This window comes from Thermobia domestica, chromosome 5, assembly GCF_964235325.1.
Source record: "Thermobia domestica chromosome 5, izTheDome1.hap1.1, whole genome shotgun sequence".
NCBI classification, from domain to species: Eukaryota; Metazoa; Arthropoda; class Insecta; order Zygentoma; family Lepismatidae; genus Thermobia; species Thermobia domestica.
The window spans coordinates 161,656,076-161,677,710 of record NC_137458.1 but is presented as its reverse complement, the minus strand read 5'-3'; the positions used below and the strand labels follow the sequence as shown (position 1 = coordinate 161,677,710).

The 21,635-nt window shown below is 34.2% G+C and overlaps 1 protein-coding gene across 1 annotated transcript in view; it reads right to left on the bottom strand.

Annotated features, from left to right (window-relative positions):
* The window catches only part of LOC145686221 (uncharacterized), a 307,734-nt gene that overhangs the window by 64,645 nt on the left and 221,454 nt on the right, over positions 1-21,635 (bottom strand). Inside the window, exons 14-16 of the mRNA XM_081759284.1 lie at positions 17,161-17,312; positions 6,671-6,778; positions 3,565-3,720 (exon numbers count right to left, since the gene is read on the bottom strand). Of these exons, the coding sequence (XP_081615410.1) occupies positions 3,565-3,720; positions 6,671-6,778; positions 17,161-17,312 (416 nt within the window). The remainder of the gene's footprint in view (positions 1-3,564; positions 3,721-6,670; positions 6,779-17,160; positions 17,313-21,635) is intronic.

Here is a 21,635-nt window from a genome sequence, read left to right as displayed (position 1 = left end):
GAAGCATTCGTGCACCCAGGATGGTCTATACTTTTTGTCTTATCTTGGTGTCAGGAATCACCCTATATATATATATATATATATATATATATATATATATATATATATATATATATATATATATATATATATATATATATTAGGTTGGTCCTTATTTTGTATGGGGAAAAATAAATTCAGGAATTTCCTTAGACGAACCCCCTAAAATGGTTCCATATGGGACCAAATTAAGCCAGAAAAAAATTAGATCCATTGAATAATTTTAAATGGTGTCTCAAGCGACCTAAAGTTTTGAATCAGATTACAATACATAGTATGTGAGGAAAATCTGGAATAAAATCTTGTAATTTAGGAACGGCTTAAGGGAATGGGGAGATATCTTGGATAATGGAACTAGAGGAAGAGAACAACCTAGTCTTGTATAGGATTATCATGGTGGCTATCTTGAAGTTCGCCATCTTGAATTCAGGTCAAACTTTTCAAATAGGAAGAGGGTCATGTGACATATTTTGAGGTGGCGTTTTCCCAGAAGCACAAATCTGGTATTATTTTCAAGCTACCAATAATCATGTAAGAGTTCTTACGTTTGAAAAACGAAATGCTTCGATGTAATCTTATTTTATTGTAGTTATGGACCACAGATTTGTAAGAATTTGGAAGTATTTTACATAAATTGCAAACAAACTGCTAGAGAAAGTTAAATCTTTGTTTCCCCATGGACTAGAAATAATGTTTCCCATCAAGATGATTCATAAACCATTATGAGGAAAAAGAAAAATTATAACTTGGAAGAAATTGAAATATCCCTTATTTATGTAATAGCTTCATGGTAAGTTTTCAATAGGTTTTCAATCTTAAATGCTACACAGTTCATTTTTGTCACATCTAGGAAAATATTATCTATGAGCCTTCACTATTTGCAAAAGAAACCGTTTCTGATCCTCATTTTTCATAAAAACGATGTTGTTATCTGTTAATTTCACTCTCCTTTCTGCTGCCTCATAGAGTAGGACAGAAAAAGCCTGGTAGTACACGGCCAATTATTGTTAAATTTGTTAGTTATTGCTCACGGGCTAAAGTGTTTAATCAGAAACGGAAACTAAAGAACTCTGGAATTTTGATAAGAGAAGATTTATGTAGTTCACGATTGCAGCTACTGCAAAAGGCACTTAAGAAGTTCGCCCCCAAGAATGTATATACAAGGAATGGAAAAATTGTTGTCATCATCAATGGCAAAAAGAACTACGTTACGAACGCACAACATATATTTGTATCCATTTCGAAGGAGGAAATATTCCAGTTTTTTTAGTTAAATATTAAAAATGTTCAATAAATTTGTTGCTATATCATAACTACAGGCTCTAGTTACATATTACGAAATATTAGAGGGTTCACGGGTAGTATTCCCTTTAATATTTCTAACTGTTTGAATTACATCAGTTTCCAAGATATTTGGAATAAAAATCGGCGTACGTAAGCTGTTACTAAATTTTCTCAACTTCAAACGTTAAATTTTGTATACTGATTAGACTCTAATTAAAAAAAATATATAAAACATTTTGAAAAAAATCAATAATGTCAATCGTGTGCGTCTCTGATACATTATGATACTTTATCTGCCTTTGAATTATTTTGTTATTCGATTTTTTAAATGTTCTTCAGAAACATACGAAAATATCCCTTACTAATAATACTCTTCTTCGAAGTAGAAAAATACAATTCTCTTTTTTCACGATATTTCTTTTTATAACAGTCTTTCTCAATTTAGAGTACTTTTGATACCCAATCTTATTATTTAGCTCTTACAAAGTATTTTCTTTTTTATTTCTTAATGATTTTAGATCTGTGCTCATCCATAGATCCTTCTATTTTGTGTTATTATTATATAATCCCTAAGGGATATTATGATCAAAGGCTATAAGGGATATTATTATATATTTTATCATACAAGTTTTTTGCCATGTCGTCGGTATTACTTGCATGATCCCTCATTTCACCTATTGCCTTTATTTCGTAATATATCTTATAGAAGCCAGCTTTTTAAAAATCATAATTAATGGTGCAATATATATTCTTCTTAGAATCGTTATTTTTATTATTTTCCTGGGGTGTACAAATTATGGATGAAAAAGACCAACTTTTGCTAGTGCAGCAACATCATGATTTATTGTGCTGTTTTGCAAATTTATGAACAAAAGATTGTACTCTATTCTGATTCCTATTATCATATGACTTGTTCATTTGATTTAATTGAAGAATGGTGCTTAGTTCTAATAACTTTTCCGTTTTTTCTTACCGTAAGAATTGCTAGAGATTAGTGTACTTGTGTTTCAGTCAATTCCTTCAGCATTAAAAGCTCCTAATATTATGAAATTACGTTATAATAATAATAATAATAATAATAATAATAATAATAATAATAATAATAATAATAATAATAATAATAATAATAATAATAATAATAATAATAATAATAATGGTTAAACTTTTGCCCTTAATTGTACTCTTACTTTATTACTCTTCAAAATAACCTGCAAAGGATGGTAAAAGAAAGCCTTGGATATTTCTAAACTAATTTGTGATTAACTTAAGAATTCTTTATCTGTAAGAACTGCTTTTTAATTCTGTTTTTGAATTTGTTTCCACGTACCGATGTCAACTACTCTCGCACAACGTCATCGTGTAAACTTATGCATTGACAAGGATGATTCTACAAGTATATTCCTGTAGGTACACGTACCCACTATTTCGCCAAGTGTACAGCGAGTCTCTTATCTCAGCATTAATCGAGGAAAAGACCACTTGGAATCTCTAAGTTGCGGCATTTGCAACTTTAGATTGTAGTAGGAAAAAGACACCATATCCAACCTGCATCCAATCTGAACATTAACGTTATAATGTATTAATACTCAGGTGTGCCATCAACATGACTCATATCATCGCTAGTAGTAGAGACAATTTGCAAACCGTTTGCTGTAAGTCGGCAAAGCTTGCATTCAGCTTGATTGGAAAGCGTGCAAGCATGCCGCAAGCTGGATTCCACTAACGAAGTTACATGGGGTCAACCTTGCATTAAGTGTTCTATTCAAGCTTGACGCAAGCGTTTTACAAGTCAAGTCAATGGCCAATGAACGGCCAGTGATGCTATGCTTGCAAGTACAACAAAAGGCAGATTGTATGAAAGTATGCGTTTCAGGTGCAAGCATAGAAAGCCAAAAGCCAAGTACGCTCCAACTGGCCGAAAACTTCCTTGCTACTAGGAATAGGATCATCTGTAATTCTACAACATAATGTACAAGTAAGGTATGTACTTGTAAATAATTTGTCAATGCATAGTCATGATAAGGTACTTGGAACATTTCCACAGACACAAATGAACATATATTATACGCATTTAAATCATTCTCCGAAACTCAGTTCACTTCATTTCACTCTGAACAGAATGTTGATGAATATTGTTGTATAATAGCAATTATTATTATTATTATTATTATTATTATTATTATTATTATTATTATTATTATTATTATTATTATTATTATTATTATTATTATTATCTTTCACCTGATAGTTGATCCAGTTAGGATCTAGTCGTTTTTCCTCTTGCTCTTCTTCTTCTTTGATGGACTCTTTTTTATCAATGTCTTTTTTGCTTTTTGCTCTTTCTTCCTCTTCTTTTTTTCCATTCTTCTTATTACCTTCTTTGTCCTTTGCATCTTTCTATTTTAGTGAAAAAATGATATATGTAGGAAATAAAATTAACTTAATTAACCTGAAATAGTTCAATTGTATTCATAAAGTTACGCTTAGCATTTTTTTAAATTTCTAATGAAGACTTTTCTATTATACCTATATTAAAAGAGACATGAGAAATATACACACACATATAGTTGATAAATTCTGTCGTTGACAGCCAAAACTATACTGTAAAAATGATTAATCGTTGATATCTTGTGTATGAAATACGTATGAGAAGCAAACTATACTTAAGTACATCCAGAAATATTGAAAGATATCTTTGCACTATATTTGCACATTATTACTTCAACTAAACAATTTTTAGAGTAGGTGAAGTAACGATCTATGTTAACATTATAATTATTAACTTAGAATAGAAATTCAACTTGTCTGATAGCGTGTTATACTCTATATTGGAATCACCGTTTAAATCTTTGAAAATAATATTTCTGACACCTGACACGCCTTATTAGATGCTATTAACAAATGAGAATGCTTTAGTGTTGCAAAATTTCAAAAAATATCTACTGTTGTTTAATATCGAAAACATGTTGTTATTTACAAACAGGTCAAGTAATATTTTGTATCTCCTTACCCTCGCGCTTTGCTACGTTACATTATGTTTTACCTTAAATACATTGGTGTATCTCACTTTCTTTAAACGGTATCTTTTGTTATAAGCACACATAATTCAGGTGAGTAAATGCCATCTGTACAGCTAGGTCCAGGCTTCAAATAGTTCACAAAATTGTCAACAGGTAGAATTAATGTAAAAGCAAAGTAATAATGACTAGAAATGGGAGCCATCCTTTGTAAAAATGGTTTATTCTGGAAAACTTCATTGTTCCACTCTTTTTAAAGCATGTTTACAAAATCAAAAATTCTAATAGTTTCTGAGAATAATACATTTGAGGAGTAGTTATATTCACGCCAGTGCCATCTGTTTGACAATTCCATCAAATATATATTAAATCTCCATACTACTGACCAAATAAAAGTTGATCTGCGTTATCTGAGCTGTAAGCCATAATACAACATGTACCGTAAGATCAGAACAATATTTTTTTCCACATTCACAGAAACAAGTATTGGCAATTTCTTTGTGATATAGTGGAAGCAGTTTTGGAATCTATATTTTAATAATAGTCATGTACCCATCTCTCTTGATAGAAATGTTATCCTAAAATGTGTAATACAATATTATTACAAAAGTACTAGTTTTTGTAGGGGAAAAAAATAGAAAATTAATTAAAGGATTGACTTGGATACAAGGGTTTATGAACAGCCATAGTGACATCGCAAGGATACTAAAATAGACCTTCAAGTTATCTAACAAAAAATCCATTAGGAATGTTTTGTAAAGTAACAAATGTTTAGTTAAGAAAAAGACTGACATTAATTCTCCGTTTAATGAAAATTTGCATATACAGTATGCGACAAAACAAACAGTACTGAAATTCAAATGCAGATGCAACATGGTATGAGCTATGAGCGCCACACGTGTGCTCAATCGTGTGTGGACTAGCTTAGTGTGCAGTTGGCGAAAAGATAATGTTACTTACAACAGAGAAGAAGGTGTTTATTGACGAGCACTATTTCCGCTCATACGGTGTGAAGCAACATCTCACTGCAGGAGATGAGCGCCCACGTCTACTGTATTGCTCTGAAGCTATGGCATATGAACATGAAGTCTTCATTAGTAACATATGGTTCAGTGATGAAAGCCATGTGTACCTTGATGCTACATCGATCGCCAGTTGATTATTGATCCATTCTTGCATCTTTTGCGCGGTTTCCGCCCCACCAAAAGTCCGTCGTTACAATAACAATGGATGCAGAAAGAAGGAACATTGCAACTGAGTCACTTGTCCTTCTGCCCACGAGAGTTTGGACATCACTTAATTTCCCGCAAAATGGGTTTTCCATATCCTTCCCACTCCCCTGGCCTCAGGGCTCAAGACGCCTACATATGGGGTATGCTGCAGGAAGCAATTTTTCGAACAAATAACCTCCTACCAGTATGCCGTAAATCAGAGAGAAGATTCGCTCATTGTTCTGTCGTTCCAGCAACCCGTGTTCATTAACATGTCCATCGATCTATAGGAACGCTACGAAGAATGTGCGCGATGTAATGGTCAACATTTTGAACACAGAATATGCAGGCACGAGTCTTCTTAAATTTACAATATGGGTTGAGTAACGTTTAGTTGACATCCATTTGACATCATTTCTTATGTTTCATTATGTTGTATAACAAATAAATAAATAAATAAATGCCAACGATGTGATTTTAGTACTGTTTGTTTTGCCGCATACTGTAATATCAAAGAGTCTAGTTATTTTCTCATGTACTGCCAAACGGAGGCAAAGAACCTTTGCCACTGAAATTTTTCATTAAACGGAAGATTAAGGTTTATTCCTTTAGTTACTGCATATGATTCCTATTGTATCGTAACACATAAGCAATTTAACAAATATTCGTAATTCTGCAAGGATTTCTTTTAGATGCAAGTAGCTACATGTCAAGGAGTATCAGGAATGTTTTGAATACGATGAAAAACGCTGTATGTACGTTCCTTGTAATTACAATGATTCTTGATTTCGCAATACAATCACATTGACATAAAAATTTTCCGAAAACTACTGTCTTTTCCTGTCATTAGTAAGCAAAGAGTATACTAGAATATTGAAATATTACTAGCTCTAATAATATTATTGTACTTTTCATTAATAAATAACTTTTTAGAAATATTTGTTCTTTTTCTTCTGACTTCTTATAATTATTGACAACACTATGTCTAGAAAAGTAATATTTTAAAATTATTTAGTGACTTAAAAAATTGCTTGAAAAAAAAAGTTGCTGCTTTCACTACTGTGAGATATGTCTGTTAGTGTACTATTGGTTGCTGTTTAAAAGAAATCTATTCCTTACCGACACAGATGGTTTCCTATTTTCTTCATTCTTTTTCTCTTCCTCTAGCATTTTCTGTTCTTCAACCCATTTCTTGTACTTGAGAGATGAAGGCAATAGGAAGTCCACCTATTACAGATGAATGTATTTATTATAATCTAACACAAAAGGCAAGCGAAATAATAGTTTCAATTGAGGAAAACAAAAAAGTAGGTATATTGCTCAAGGTATAAATCTAGTATGATAATAGATTACTACAATTTAGATGTATGAAAGTTATCCAGAAGTAAAAAGATCTCTTACAGTTAGAAGTTCATGAAAAAGGGATAAAATACGAAGATTGTAAAAATAAATTATTTTATTCAAAGATGGAAGTTATTAAATGTTATCAAAGTGAAAATGTTATTAAATACTGAAAATTTTATTTATTAAAGAATTTGAATGTGTTATGAATAATGTTTCTGTTCTAAGGAAATTAATTTCACGGAACACATTGACACGTTCAATAGCAAGATAGCAACTGATACATGGACATTTTGCAGAGGGCTCTGCTACCGATATTTTCCACTGGGTTGCTTCCAGAAACAACAATTCTATTTATGATGGATGGCACACCTTGTCATATTGCCCCCCCCATACACAAATCTACCAGAAACAAAATGGTATTCGAAAACTGCCATAGGTCAACCAGTTCCTAGATATGAAACAATTGAACATGTTTGGGCTATTGTAGGTTGTGCTATTAGATGGTGTCCCCAAGATTCGCTTCTCGTGGAGAACTTCTCCAATGTTTTCATGAAGAATGGGCAAAAATCTCATAGGTGAAAATCACAGAATTAATTTATTAAACGCCCCAACTGGTTAAGATTTTGCTTCAAGCTGAAGGTCGATCAGCTGAAGGTCAATGTGTATCCTTTGGCTACCAATTAGTTTTTGTATCGAGTACAGTTCAATAAAGGGGAAAGTTTATAAATATCATCATCATAGGTATTTTGTCCTTACTGGCAGGTCACTTGCAGCAGCTGAGAAACTTCCATATTCCACGGTCCTCCGATAACCTCTTCGTCTTCACATATGATCTTTCTGTTTTTATATCATCCATTAATTGTAGTCTCCTTCGCCCCCTCCCTCTCTTTCCCGCCACCACACTCTCTAGGACATCCCTCATGATACATTTTTTTCTTAAGCAATGTCCCAACCAGTTCCTTTTCCTCTTCTTAACAATACCTAAAAGTGTTATTTTCTCCCCCACCATTTCTAACACTCTCTCATTCGTTTTTCGCTCGACCCAACTAATTCTTTCCATTCTTCTCCACACCCACATTTCGAATGCTTCCAGTCGTTTTTCATCACCTTTACGTAATGTCCACGTTTCCGCCCCATACGGTACAACACTCCACACGAAGCATTTTATGAGTCTTTTTCTCAACTCTTTATTTAAGGTCCCACAAAACAGACTTCTCTTCTTCCTAAAGGCTTCTTTCGCCATTCCTATCCTTGCTTTTATTTCACGTTAGCTCTTCATGTCATTACTAAGAATAGTACCCAGATACCGAAAATTATTCACTTGCTCTATTTTCTCCTTTCCCACTTTTATATTTGATACAGACCTCTTCGTTTCAATCACCATGGTTTTCGTTTTTCTAACATTTATTTTCATCCCATATTCTTCAAAGGCCATCCTCAGGTTTTCTAAAATTTTACCAATTTCCTTTTCAGATTCTGCAACAAGCGTCATATCGTCTGCAAATCTTATGCATCTAATCATTCTACCTCCTACCGAAATGCCCTCATCATCATGTAGACTCTTTTTCACTATCTCTTCTAAATAGGCATTAAATAGTGTTGGCGAGAGGCAGCATCCTTGTCGAACTCCTCTTCCAATTGCACTCTCTTCCGTCAGTTCTTCCTCTATCCTAACACTTACTTGTTGGTTCATGTATAAGTTTCGTATGAGTCTTCGATCTTCCCATTCCAATCCTATCTTCTTTAGAACTCCCAACAACAATTCAAATTCACGCGGTCAAAAACCTTTTCTAGATCAATAAATAAACCCATATACTTCTTTCCTTTTTCTATAATCTTTCACAGACCGCCCTTAATAATCCAGTAGCATCTCTTGTGCTCTTACCTCTTCTGAACCCGAACTGCCCCTCCTCAACTTCTTCATTTGTTCTTCCATATAACCTTTTGTTCAGTATTCGGAGCAAAATTTTAGCTGCATGAAATATGAGACTAATAGTTCTATAATCCTCACATCTCTTTGTGTTCGATTTCTTAGCCATCGGTATCATGATAGTCTTCAGAAAGTCTTTTGGCCACTCTCCTGTTTCATATATTTCATTGCATAGTCGAAACAATTCTTTCTTTTCTTTTGTCTCCCACATTTTTAATGAATTCGATTGGTATGTCATATACCCCGGTTGCCTTTCCATTCCTAATCTCGGATATAGACTTTTTTAACTCATCCCGAAGAATACTAAATCCTTTATCATCCTATCCTACTTCATTTTCTACTTCAACATTTAGGCTACACGGTCTATTCCTACTCTCATATAAGTCTTCAATGTATTCTTTCCATCTTCCTATGATCTCATTTATCTCGCTGACTACCTTCCCATTCTTATTTTCTTCTGCCATCGTAATTCCCCCTTGTTTCCTCTGAAATTCCATAGATTTCATCACCTTGTACATTTCATCATATTTCCCAGTTCTTTCTAATTCTTCTATGTCCTCGCATTTTCTTTTGTGAAACTCTTTCCTCGCTCTGTCTGTTTCTCTTCGTAACTCATTATTTAACTTTCTGTATATCTTTCTGCCCTTTTCTGTATCAACCTGTTTCCACGTCTTCCTTTCCCTCATTTTCTGCAACATCTGCTCTGTAACCCATGGTTTCTTAGCCGTTTTGTGTTCGCGGTAACCTACTGCTTCTTCTGCAGTCTGCTGTAAGTAAAGTTTAATATGTTCCCACTGTGCGTTGCTACCTGCGCCTATTCTTTCTTCGTTTGAATATTTTCCTTCGAATTTTTCAACGAAAAGATTTCTCATTTCCTCGTTTTTCAACTTTTCAGTATTCAACACTTTGTTGCCTACTTTTCTTCTGCCTACATTTTTCAGTTGAATATCTACTTCGGCAGCACTGGATTATGATCAGAGAAAATATCAGCCCAGGGAAGGGTCTTCGCGTTCTTTAAGTATTCCGATACCTGTCCTGAATCATAACATAGTCTACTACCTTCCTGTTTTTCTCCCACAACTGCATTGAAATCTCCCATATCATTCCACTTTGACAGACAAAAAAAGTTTCCATAATTTTAATCCTGATAATCAAGAGCTTATAGATTGATTGTTCATACAAACCGAACTGTGTGATAATAAACGGATCAATATTTGAATTCAACATCCAAGTGAAAAATCTAATTTCTGAAAAGTAGAGTCATTCTAGATTTTTTTAAGTTAAACTTCACTACGTAGATAAGGTTACACTAACCATGGCTTGCACTCAAATGTACGTGGTAAGAGTAAGGTCTGTAACTGGATTATTGAGGCATCAAATGCTTTTTTTTTTTAATATAGGTTACCAGTTCTGTAGAAATCACTTGCTCTATATGAACCTGAAGAATATTCGGATAAGTAATATAAAAGTAAATGTAAAGTAAGATTTATTTTGTTATATCTTGTAGTATTCCGAACTTAAATGATATGGATGATAATATCATTTATCAAATTAATGTTCCTAATCAAAAAGTATCAGATGTAAAAGAGTCGAGATAAATTAATCTCCAAATCCTACACTATAATGTTCAAAGGTTAAGAAATAAATTAACTGAATTAAAAACTCTCTTGGAAAAAGAATTATGTCAAACTGATGTGTTGTGAATATTAGAGCACTGGTTGAATAAAGAAATTGAGATAGCCCCAGTTTTCACATTATCAGAGTACTATTGTAGGAAAAATATGTCTCGTGGTGATATTGTTATATTCGTCAAAGCACCTTCATGCCAAATGGTTAAAAAAATCCCTTGCGTTAAACGAAGAAAAAGGTTTCAAACCTGTAGCATTTGAATTTTATGATCAAAATCTAATCCTTATTTGTCTCTACTGTACGCCAGACAGTAATATCAATAAGTTCCTGAATAGACTAGAAACGCTCCTGTCTTAATTCTCGTCTTCTCAAAAATCATTAGTAATCTGGGTATAGATTAATTTGACCTTTTTACCAAACTATAGAAGAAAAGAGGAGATCTCATTTCGCTTTGCATATCATTTAATCTGAATCCTGTTGTAGATATTCCTATCCAAATAGACAGAACAAAAATGTCCGCTCTCGATCAAATTATGATACAACGCTATGATTTAAAATATCATGTTGATGTATTAATATAGGCTATTCTGACCATAACGCTAAACTTTTGCATTTTTGCACTGTATTAATTAACCAAAAATGGCGTAAACGTTGACATAGAATGGTTTGAAAGCCTATCATCTACAGATCTTAACATAGCATATTATTTCAGACACTTGTTGAAAACTGAAGCATGGGAAGATTCATGTAATAAATGCAATGTTAATGACCAATTTAATTCACTTTTAGGTATATTTACTTATTATTTTAATATCGCATTTCCTAAAGGAAAGTTTGAGATAAATAAGTCGTCAAATCTCAGTTCGAAATAGAAAACTTCCGTAGTAATAGTTTCTTTCGAAACGATGCACTATTTACAGAAGATATCTCGACATTGCATTACTCCCGTGCTTAAACGATACTATTAGATGTACAGAATAGTTTTCCATATCGTTATAAAACACTCAAAAATGTTAGAAAATGATACTTATAACGGGAAAGCTTCCAATAAAATGAAAGCTACATGTAATTCGAAAAGAATCTGGAAAACGAAAATCCTCTTCTACGATAAAATAAAGTTGTTAGGAAATCGACTGAAATTGCTAATGCTACTAATGACTACAAATAATGTGGAAAAGCTCATGACTAATAAAGTTAACACGAAATTATCTAGCAAACAATACGTACGTAGGCAAAATGCTAATATTTTAGACAACTCATTTTTTACATCCAGTAACTAGTCAAGAAATCGTAAGTGCTACAGTAAAAATGAAAAATAAAAACTCTTCAGAATATGATGAGGTTCTTCAATAAAATTTTACAGTAATCCTCTTGTGACGATCTCCTAGACAGATACAGGCTAAGCATTTGACTGGCTACGTGCCCGAACACTTATCTGGCTGCACGTTATATTAAGATAAGAAGGCCTACTGTATGTTTTGTAACATGTTCGGGATGTGCCATGAATGATATGTTGGGAATAGTATTACCTACCATGGTTTTCTTCTAGTGTACTAACTTTGGACCAGATCCGTGAATTCCTATTGTGTGTTCTTAAATATATTTGTGCCGGTGTAATTTTATAGTCCTTATGTATTTTATTTGATTTTTTTTTACTGAATAATATCTTACCTCTTCATGAGAAGCCTATGACGACTCTTTTGTCATTTGATTGGAAGTTCCGTATATATATTAAAAATTATATATTTGTGTTACAGTTTCGGCTATGTAACATAGCCTTCCTCAGACACATTATGAGAGAAAGACTATGTTACATAGCCGAAACTGTAACACAAATATATAATCTTAATATATATATATATATATATATATATATATATATATATATATATATATATATATATATATATATGAGGATAATTCAATAAGTAAAGAGACAAAGTCTATATTTTTAACACTAATCAATTTTTTTTTTTTTGTTTCAGGGGTGTTAGCTGGCAACCTTGGGATATGTTCTGATCTGCTGTTTCGTAATTTTATGTCAACATAACTTCAAAAATATCAATCCATCATGGCAAGTCCTCTAGAAGATTGCACCTTAGAAGAACAGCGCTCAGTCATTAGGTTTTTAGTCGCAGAAGGTGTAAAACCAAGTGAAATTTTTTTGAATGTTGAGACAGTACGGTAACAGTTGTATGAACCGTGCGAATGTGTACAAGTGGGTTGATCGGTTTAAAAGTGGCCGAACAAGTGTAGGTGATGAACCCCGATGTGGACGTCCAGTGGAAGTTTCTGGTTCTTCGTTGGAATCGAGGATTGACGGACTTATTCGTGATAACAGAAGAATTACTGTTGAAATGATAGCTGAGGAAGTTTAAGTAAGTGTTGGAACTGTTCACAATGTCATTAGGAACATTTTAAAGTACAGAAAATCGTGTGTCAGATGGGTTCCCAGATAGCTTACTGACGCTTATAAAGAATCAAGGCTTTCCATTTCTCAAGCCTTAACGCAACGAAGTTTGATTGAAGGGGACGCTTTTTTTTTTTTGAAAGAATAGTGACTTGCAACGAGGCCTGGATCCATCACTACGACCCTGAGACCAAACGGCAGAGTATGGAGTGGAAACACAATAGCTCTCCAGTTCCCAAAAAATTCAAGGTTCAACCTTCCGCTGGTAAAGTGCTGCTGACCATCTTTTGGGACTCACAGGGTCCAATCTATTGCGATTTCCTTGAAGATCAGCGAACTATCAATAGCCTATACTATTCTGAGATGCTAGAACACAAAGTTAAACCAGCTATCAGGAGCAAACGCCGTGGACTCTTGTCAAAAGGAGTCATTCTTCGGCACGATAACGCCCGCCCTCATACAGCCCAGCTGACCCGAGATAAGCTTCAAGAATTGGGTTGGGAGGTCTTACCTCATCCTGCCTACAACCCAGACCTCGCCCCATCTGATTTTTACCTGTTTGGACCACTCAAAGACGCCCTACGTGGAAAAAGATTTGCTAACAATGAGGAAGTTAAGGCAGCGGTGCAAAGGTGGCTTCGGGGTAAATCGAAAGATTTCTTCGCCAAGGGAATTAGGAAGCTGCAAGAAAGATGGGACAAATGCATAACTGTAAAGGGTGATTATATTGAAAAATAGCCTTAGTTTTGAAAGATTGAAATAAATCTTTATTGAACTATAGCAATTTGTCTCTTTACTTATTGAATGCCCCTCGTGTATATATATATATATATATATATATATATATATATATATATATATATATATATATATATATATATATATATATATATATATATATTACTTTGGTCAGTTGGATTTTTATTAGTAATCTTGAATTTTCCAAAGCTACAATGAATAATTTACAAGTGGAAGTTCCGATGCTTATTTTCTCCAGCCTCTATACTGTTAATAAACTTAATAGGTATATTATATACCATCAGCGGCGTAGCGTAAGGGAACGCCGGTATGCCCGGCATCCCCTGTTAATAAGAAAAAGTACGTATTTCATTATATATAAATTGTTTGCTTGTAATTATCACAATTATTTCCACTGCAATCTTCTGGCGCGCTCTCTCGACTTACTTTGACAAGAGGAACCTACGCATGCGCGTCGCTCAATGCACATTTTCTGTCTTTCCTCCTGTCGTATGCTATTTTCCTCGGGCTTCCAGGCCTACTGAAAGCATCGGGGTTTTCGTCTGCTTTCTGTTGAATGCGCATGCGCAATACTTCCCTTCTCACTCCTCCTCATCCCTTGCAACGCTACCTTTGCTTTAGATATACGCTGGCATATTCAAGTATTTCCAACTGTATATATTTTGAACTAAGCTATAGTTTCTGAACAGAACGTACGAGCCCTAATATAAAGGAAATAGAACAAAACGGAAATGGTTAGTTCAACGCATTTTTGAAGTATGCCGGTTATGTAAATAATAGTATTAAAATAGTTATGCCTTAATCGTAACTAAATGCATCGTAATTGTAATCTTCATCGTAAAGGAGCTCACAGACACAGGCATAAATTTAAAGCATTCTGTAGAATTACGGTCACCGATCTGGTAGGACAAGAGAGCCACCACTCCCCGTCACTCGCAAAGATCGTGCCAGGGCCCTTCAGTCACTGGCACAAATCTCGGGGATATAAGGTTAACATGTTCCCTACAATCTTGTCCCCCCTCCAATAATCCGATTTGAGATTGTGATGATGATGATTTCTATCCGACTGCCACAAAAGAAACTGATGTTCTTTGACTTGTTTCATTTTTTAAAAAAGAATCGTATTCTTTAATATTTCATTGTCATTAATTATTAGTAGTCTATTTTCAACTATTTGTTTAATTCCTGTAACAATTCCTATAATGCTATTGTGGTAATCATAATTTTGCTCAGATAAGAGTATTGTTGCTCCAAATATAGGCCTGATTGATTTTCTTTCATAGTTTTGGGGAAGTCATTATTTGTATTGTTATAAAACAAATGTCCTAAAATTTTAATGTGGATCATTGTGGATGCGTAAGTAGAAAAATGTCAATTATTATTATGCATATATTCAAATTTCAGAATGTGCTCACGGCACTGAGTTGTAATAATGATATGTACCACTATTTCATCTACATCATTTGGTATATAATATACGAGTACAACAGGTTTACCTCAGAAATCTGATTCATCTACTGTAATATGAGTCTCTTCTCCCCTCCCCCCACAATAAGCCTTAAAATGTGCCCTCCTGCCGATGTTATAGATAACTATGCTCCCCTAATCCTCCACAGCATTTTTTTCAACTTCATAAATATTTTGAACATCGTTAAAAAAAGGAAACGATTATGGGAACAGTCTTACCCATCCCACGAACGTTGAAGACAGATTTGCGCCCTTGACTTCAGTATCTGGATACAGAAACAGGCCCCCAGAGTTGGTTTAAGTGCTTTGTATTTACATCTTCAAATGATATATACACTCAGGCCCATATTCACGAACGGGCATCTGAGTTCCGGACCCAAGATGACAAATTTCTAGGGGCGATATATATATATATATATATATATATATATATATATATATATATATATATATATATATATATATATTTTTTTTTTTTTGAAAGAACGAGATTGACGTGTGGTATGTGGAGAGAAAAGCCGCCCACGAGAAAGAAATGAAGGGAACGATACTGGAAACAATGTTCATACAAAAGTGGAGCCTAGTTTTCTCGTCACAATGGTAGTGGCAAGAGGGAGCTGAGACAATTGGTTATTAAATTCTAACGTAATTCACGCATTCGCTTCTCTATGCCCCACTAGACCTCCAATTAGGGGAGCTTCCTCCTAAATTTTGTATAACCCTATATTTCCATTCCGAATAGCTATGTATTTCTGCTTGCAGTAGTACTATATCGCACAAATGACTAACTTTGGCATCCCCCTTTCGGAATATCACGCTACGCTACTGTATACCATTACATTCCTTGTTTTGATATATGTTCGTGAACGTGTCCCTTATCATCTCAACTTCTTGCCATTCTCGTTTACTTAGTTTTCTTTTTTAATGCCCGAAATACATAGTTTATTTTCTTTTCTGCCATACATCTCAAAGTATTCTTTCAATCTGCCACAAGCTGCATTTCGCTTATTTCCATCCTTATTTTTCATATTGGCGTAGTGGTTTTCCCTCGCTATCTTTCTATTTTCATTGAATTTACTTTCATGTACATTATTCAAACTTCTCTAACCTTCAAAATTCCTTCTGTCACCTTTACGTTTATTGTATATTTCCTTGTCTCTCTACTTCCCTTTTTAGTTCGTAGTTCAACTTTCTGTACATTATCATACATCGTTCATTGCGACCTTGTTCCCATTTCCAAAGTTTCTTCTATAACCTATGCTTCCTAGCTGTGCTACAGTCATGATACTATACCTTTAGTCGCAAAGTTTGAAGTGCTCAGCTACTAGTTAGTTCCTATGTCTATTTCCTCTCAACTCAATTACTTTACTTCTCCATCTCTTAACTTACAGTACCCATCTTGTTGTCTTCTATTTCTTTCCTAGCTATATTCAACTTCAGTCAACACAAGATTGTTATCTGACAAATTCTGTTTTTCCTATTTCTTTACTTCTTCCATACCAGTATTTTCAACCCTCATCCATTTGCTGCCCTAAACAACATATTGGGGAGACGTTCCTCCCGTTCCCCAACCATAGATGCCCTGTGGTTCAGCATTCTTTGAATCAAACGTGAGTAGTGAAGTTTATCGTGGCTTCTTGCACAGTTTTAAGACGGACTGACATTGCAAGAAAGACTATACTCGTACTTCCAACAAGATGGAGCTATATGCCTCACTTCGAACGAATACCTCTTGTTGCCACATGCTCCCTTTATAGAAGAGCGCACAGTAAGCAAGGGTTGTAGCCCCCTTGTTTCCAAATTTGTCCCCCTGTTTTTTATTTTAGGGAGCTTAAAGCAGAAGGTGCATACAAATAATACCCGTATCTTAGCTGAACTGCATAAAACAAAACCCATCTTCGGCCGGTATCCGGTATTGCCACCCCGGACTATTTTCATATGCGCTATCCTGTATTATTAACTACTTGAGAATTAACATAGCAGATTCTTGTATATTTACTGATTTTTTTTTACAAACATTGTGAAATATCATAATTGTAATCATATACATGTTAAATAAATTTTATCTACCTCAGTGATTCCTTCATAAGAAAATACTGGAATGCGTCCATTTACGAAATCATCTGGTCTCACAAAATGTTTTTGCTCTTCAAGTCGTAACATTTTTTGATACTTGCTTTCTTCGCGGTCAAACCAAAGCTTTTCTTCATCAAGAACATAGTCTAGAGAGAGACATTCATAAAATAAGTCTTAATTCTCCAATATTACTGGATTTATTACTTGTTTGATATGTTATCGGCAATAAGCAAAGAAATCAAAGTTTACTTTAATTATTGTATTATAAATGAGAATAGGTATGTTCATAAGATCTGAACGACACAAGTCCTAAATTAGGTCTTTTGCAGTTTAGGACTTTTGTAGTTTGGAACTTATGCCGTTTAAGACTTGTGCTTTTTGGGACTTGTGCTGTTGAGGACTTGTACAGTCTGCAGCAAAAAACCTGAAACATGGGCATGTAAATTTATTGTGAAACTACGCCTAACAGCGCAGAGAATCAACATAATGTCTAAGTGACACGAATCACGCCAGGAGAAACCTCGGCGTCCTCCCCTGCACACTTATTTTGGAGCAAAAGACTTCGTCGTTTCACAATAAACTTACATGCTCATGTTGCAGGTTTTTTGCTGCAGACTGTACTTCTTTCATTCACTTCTTTAGTTCTGAAACTCGGCACCAACACACAGAGCTGTGACAGTGCAGTAGTTGCCACAATGCTATTACAAATATAGTTAATACTAAAACTATTATCATTATGACTATTATCTATTTTGCAGTTATATATCAATCATATAAAATTACTTACTTCATTGTAAAAGTGAATTAAACCATTTTTCTATATACACATTATTTTAGAACATAAATTCTGTTAAAAAAATTAAAATTGACTTCGTAGAGAGGTAGTCAAATCTCTGCAAGTGAGGATAGATTTCCATAAGTTAGATTTTTCTTCAATGCACTGTACCATTAGAAATACTTGTCTCTTTACCAGAAAAAGAAATGGATAAAATCAACCCCGCGCTGCAAGTTTGCACAAATACTTAATGTAATAACTAAACGACAATCCAGTAAGCCTACGTAAAAGTATTCAGATTTTACATAATGTAGTCCTATATAGTTTCTTTAGGACTTTCCAACCATTTCCATTATTTGCTGAATTTTGTCAAAAGTGAAAAGATAAATTGACCCTCCATGTTTCCACAATTTAAGAAAAATATTTCATTATAATTTTATTACAAATTATCTTAATTCGACTAGTATGGTGTTTTTTTTTCTTTAAGATTTTCTCACAATCTCTACTGCTAAGGGTTAAAATTAGCGAAAAACGAGGGTTGAATTAACCCTCCCCCATGTAAAAATATATTTCGCTATATTTATTTTTAAAAAATGATTTTATACAATATGATATCAGGCTTTCCTGCAATCCGCTGGTATGGGATTGAAATGAGCCAATTTTGAACATGTGATTTAACATCACCATCCCTTCGATTTAAAAATTATGTTCTTCAGCAACTCTCGATAGTAAGTATTGGATTTTGCAGCAATTTGACATACGTGATGATACCGCAAAAATCATGGCAACTATACATACATACCTAGGTATATATATTATATATTATATATATATTACGAAAATGAGGTCGAAATGACACATTTTGAAATATTCAAATGGAAGACTAGTACATGTGTATACATTGCATGTAGGAAGTTGGATGCACATACACATCCCATCAGGGTATATCACGAGACAAAGAAGTATAACGAATCGTTTTGTTTTACATGTGTTTTACCATAAATTACAACATTTCGAAAGTACAATTGTTGCTGTGTGTATATGGAAAATCTCACGCGATGGAGATAGAAAGTACCCGAACATAATTATAATTGTATTAGTAATGGTTAGTAATGTTGTAGATTGAGGTAAAATACATATGCAACAATCGATTCATTGTACTCATTTTTCTCGTGCTATATTCTGATGGGAATATGTACATTCATCTAAGTTCCTACGTATAATGTTTACACATATGTTAAAATTCCATTTGTATATTTCAGAATTTCTTACTCAGTTGCCATTCTCGTAAAAGATACTAATCGTCATGACTTTTGAGGTAACCCACGTTGAGGCTTACCCTAGTTCAAATTGATGAATAATGAGAAAGTGAATTAACCTTACTTCTACCGACGTTAAACACATATGTTTCACGAAAATTTGTAGAAAAACTACGATTTTATGAAACACATAAATTGTGTTTTCTTTGAGATCAGAGAGATATTCCTATTGTTTAGAGTTGAAGTTAGTCAGAGGGAAAAGAAGTGATTCACATCATTTCAAGAAGAAGGTTAGTAATAACTTTCCTAAACACTACCTCCCTCTTTTTAAATGAAATATTGCGTATGTTTCCTTTCAGGCTTTTTAACGCGGTCTATTGTTTTTGGTCAACATCACTTAAAGGCAACAAGCAAATTCATCCCAACTTTTAGATCATATTTCACGATACTTTTCGTTAATAATAATAATAATTGTTATTATTATACGTAAATAAATAATGAAGCAATTATAAATCTTGAAACAGGACATATTTTCTTAGGAGCTTAAGAATTACTACTACTTGTTGGTGAAACGCCTTTCGGAACTTTGAAAGAAAATGTATGCTTCTTTTCCCTCTAGAATTCGATTCTGGTCCTCTTTGCTGCAAATCAAACTGCCCATCCACTTTGCTATATATGCACTCCCTCAAATTTATCTCACATGTTCCCCCAAACCATAGGACTGGTGATATGGTCTTACAATCCTATTCTATGAAGATGAGATAATATGGTGTGGAAAGGCCCATACTGTGAAGGTTGATCTTATAGATGGTTTATACCGGTTCCGTGCATGTAGCGCCCGTAGACTTAGCGCCCAGTGTTTCTGGCTCACAGAAGGAATTTTATATTGATTTTATCTCACAATCAGGGATGTCCAGTTCATTTTACCACTCTTTCCACAGGTCGTTAATTCCTGTTATTTTCTTACATCCATGTTCCGTGTACTTAGCGTCCACTAAGTAAAACTGTTATGAAGAGGGAGAGAGAGAGAGAGAGCGAGAGAGAGACAGAGAGACCAGCCAATAGGCCTAGCACTGATTATGACGCTTCAATGAATCATAACCTCCGGGGGAAAGGGTGAAACGCAGAAACGTAGTTATATATATATATATATATATATATATATATATATATATATATATATATATATATATATATATATATATATATATGTGTGTGTGTGTGTGTATGTATGCATGTATGTAACTGTACTCCGTGGTATGCAATGCTCTACAATATTTAAATGTAGGCCTACTATAAACTAAGATTACATATGTAGCTTATGAGGATAAGGCATACAAATAACGGTGAACATATCCTCACTACTGAAAACCGGGACAAAATGTAAATTGGCGAAACACCGGGATAAGAGTCTTCATGGAGGCCACGGTAGTTCAGTGGTAGAAACACTTACATCTGGTTCATGGGGTCCCTAGTTCGATCCCATCTTGCGTCAAATGGGCTTTGTGGTAGTCAGACGCTGCATGCATGGATAAACTCGGGGTTCTCTCGTTTCCTCTCACTTTCTTCATTACACCATTTCATTCATTCTCACAATCACCGTCTCCTCTATCCTACTCCTATCTCTTTAATTGTGGGATGTAAAATCCAAAGATTTTATTTCATTTCAAGAGCTTCCAAACCGGGACTGTCCCGGTAAAAACCTGTCATATGATAACTCTGACTATATAACAACATCGGGTTTGATACTAAAAAAGAAAAAGTCATATTATCATATGGTATTACACAGTTTCAGAAAAAAAATCTAACAAGCTATCCGCATTAAGTCTGATACATATTTCACAGCTTTATGCGTAATATAGATCTATATAGTTAAGCAATTGATATCATACACTACAAGCACTGAAAAACAACGTGACGTTCTATAATAAAAAGAACGTTGCTTTACGAACCAATAAGTTAATCGCTCTAAGAACCTTATTGTACACATTATACCCTAAAGTTACAGCCTTATGCAGTAATCAATTCCAATCAGATATTGAACGAGTATGGTGTTTCTTTGAGAATAATCCATCATTAAGTTGAACAAGCGCCTTTGAAGGCTAGTCGTCTTCCATTTCACCCTCTTCTTCGGTAATTCATCTCGCTGCTCTTGTTCGATGCAGTTGAAACCATGGCCTCATCCTTTTGTAATGTCCATCCACAAGGAAGGATGGACAGGTTCAACCTTTTGGAATTTCAAATTCGAAGCTTCTATCAATTTACTCTTTCGTGTCTCTTTCTGTAATTTTGCTATATGAATGGGTATGTTGCGAGGAAACAAGAGGCTAGCAAAGAAATTGAATCGTAAGATCACCGTAAGATGAAAGTCGCATACTCCAGATACTACCTGATGCGTAATGTTGATCAAAATAAATTAGGAATTCTTCAGTTTC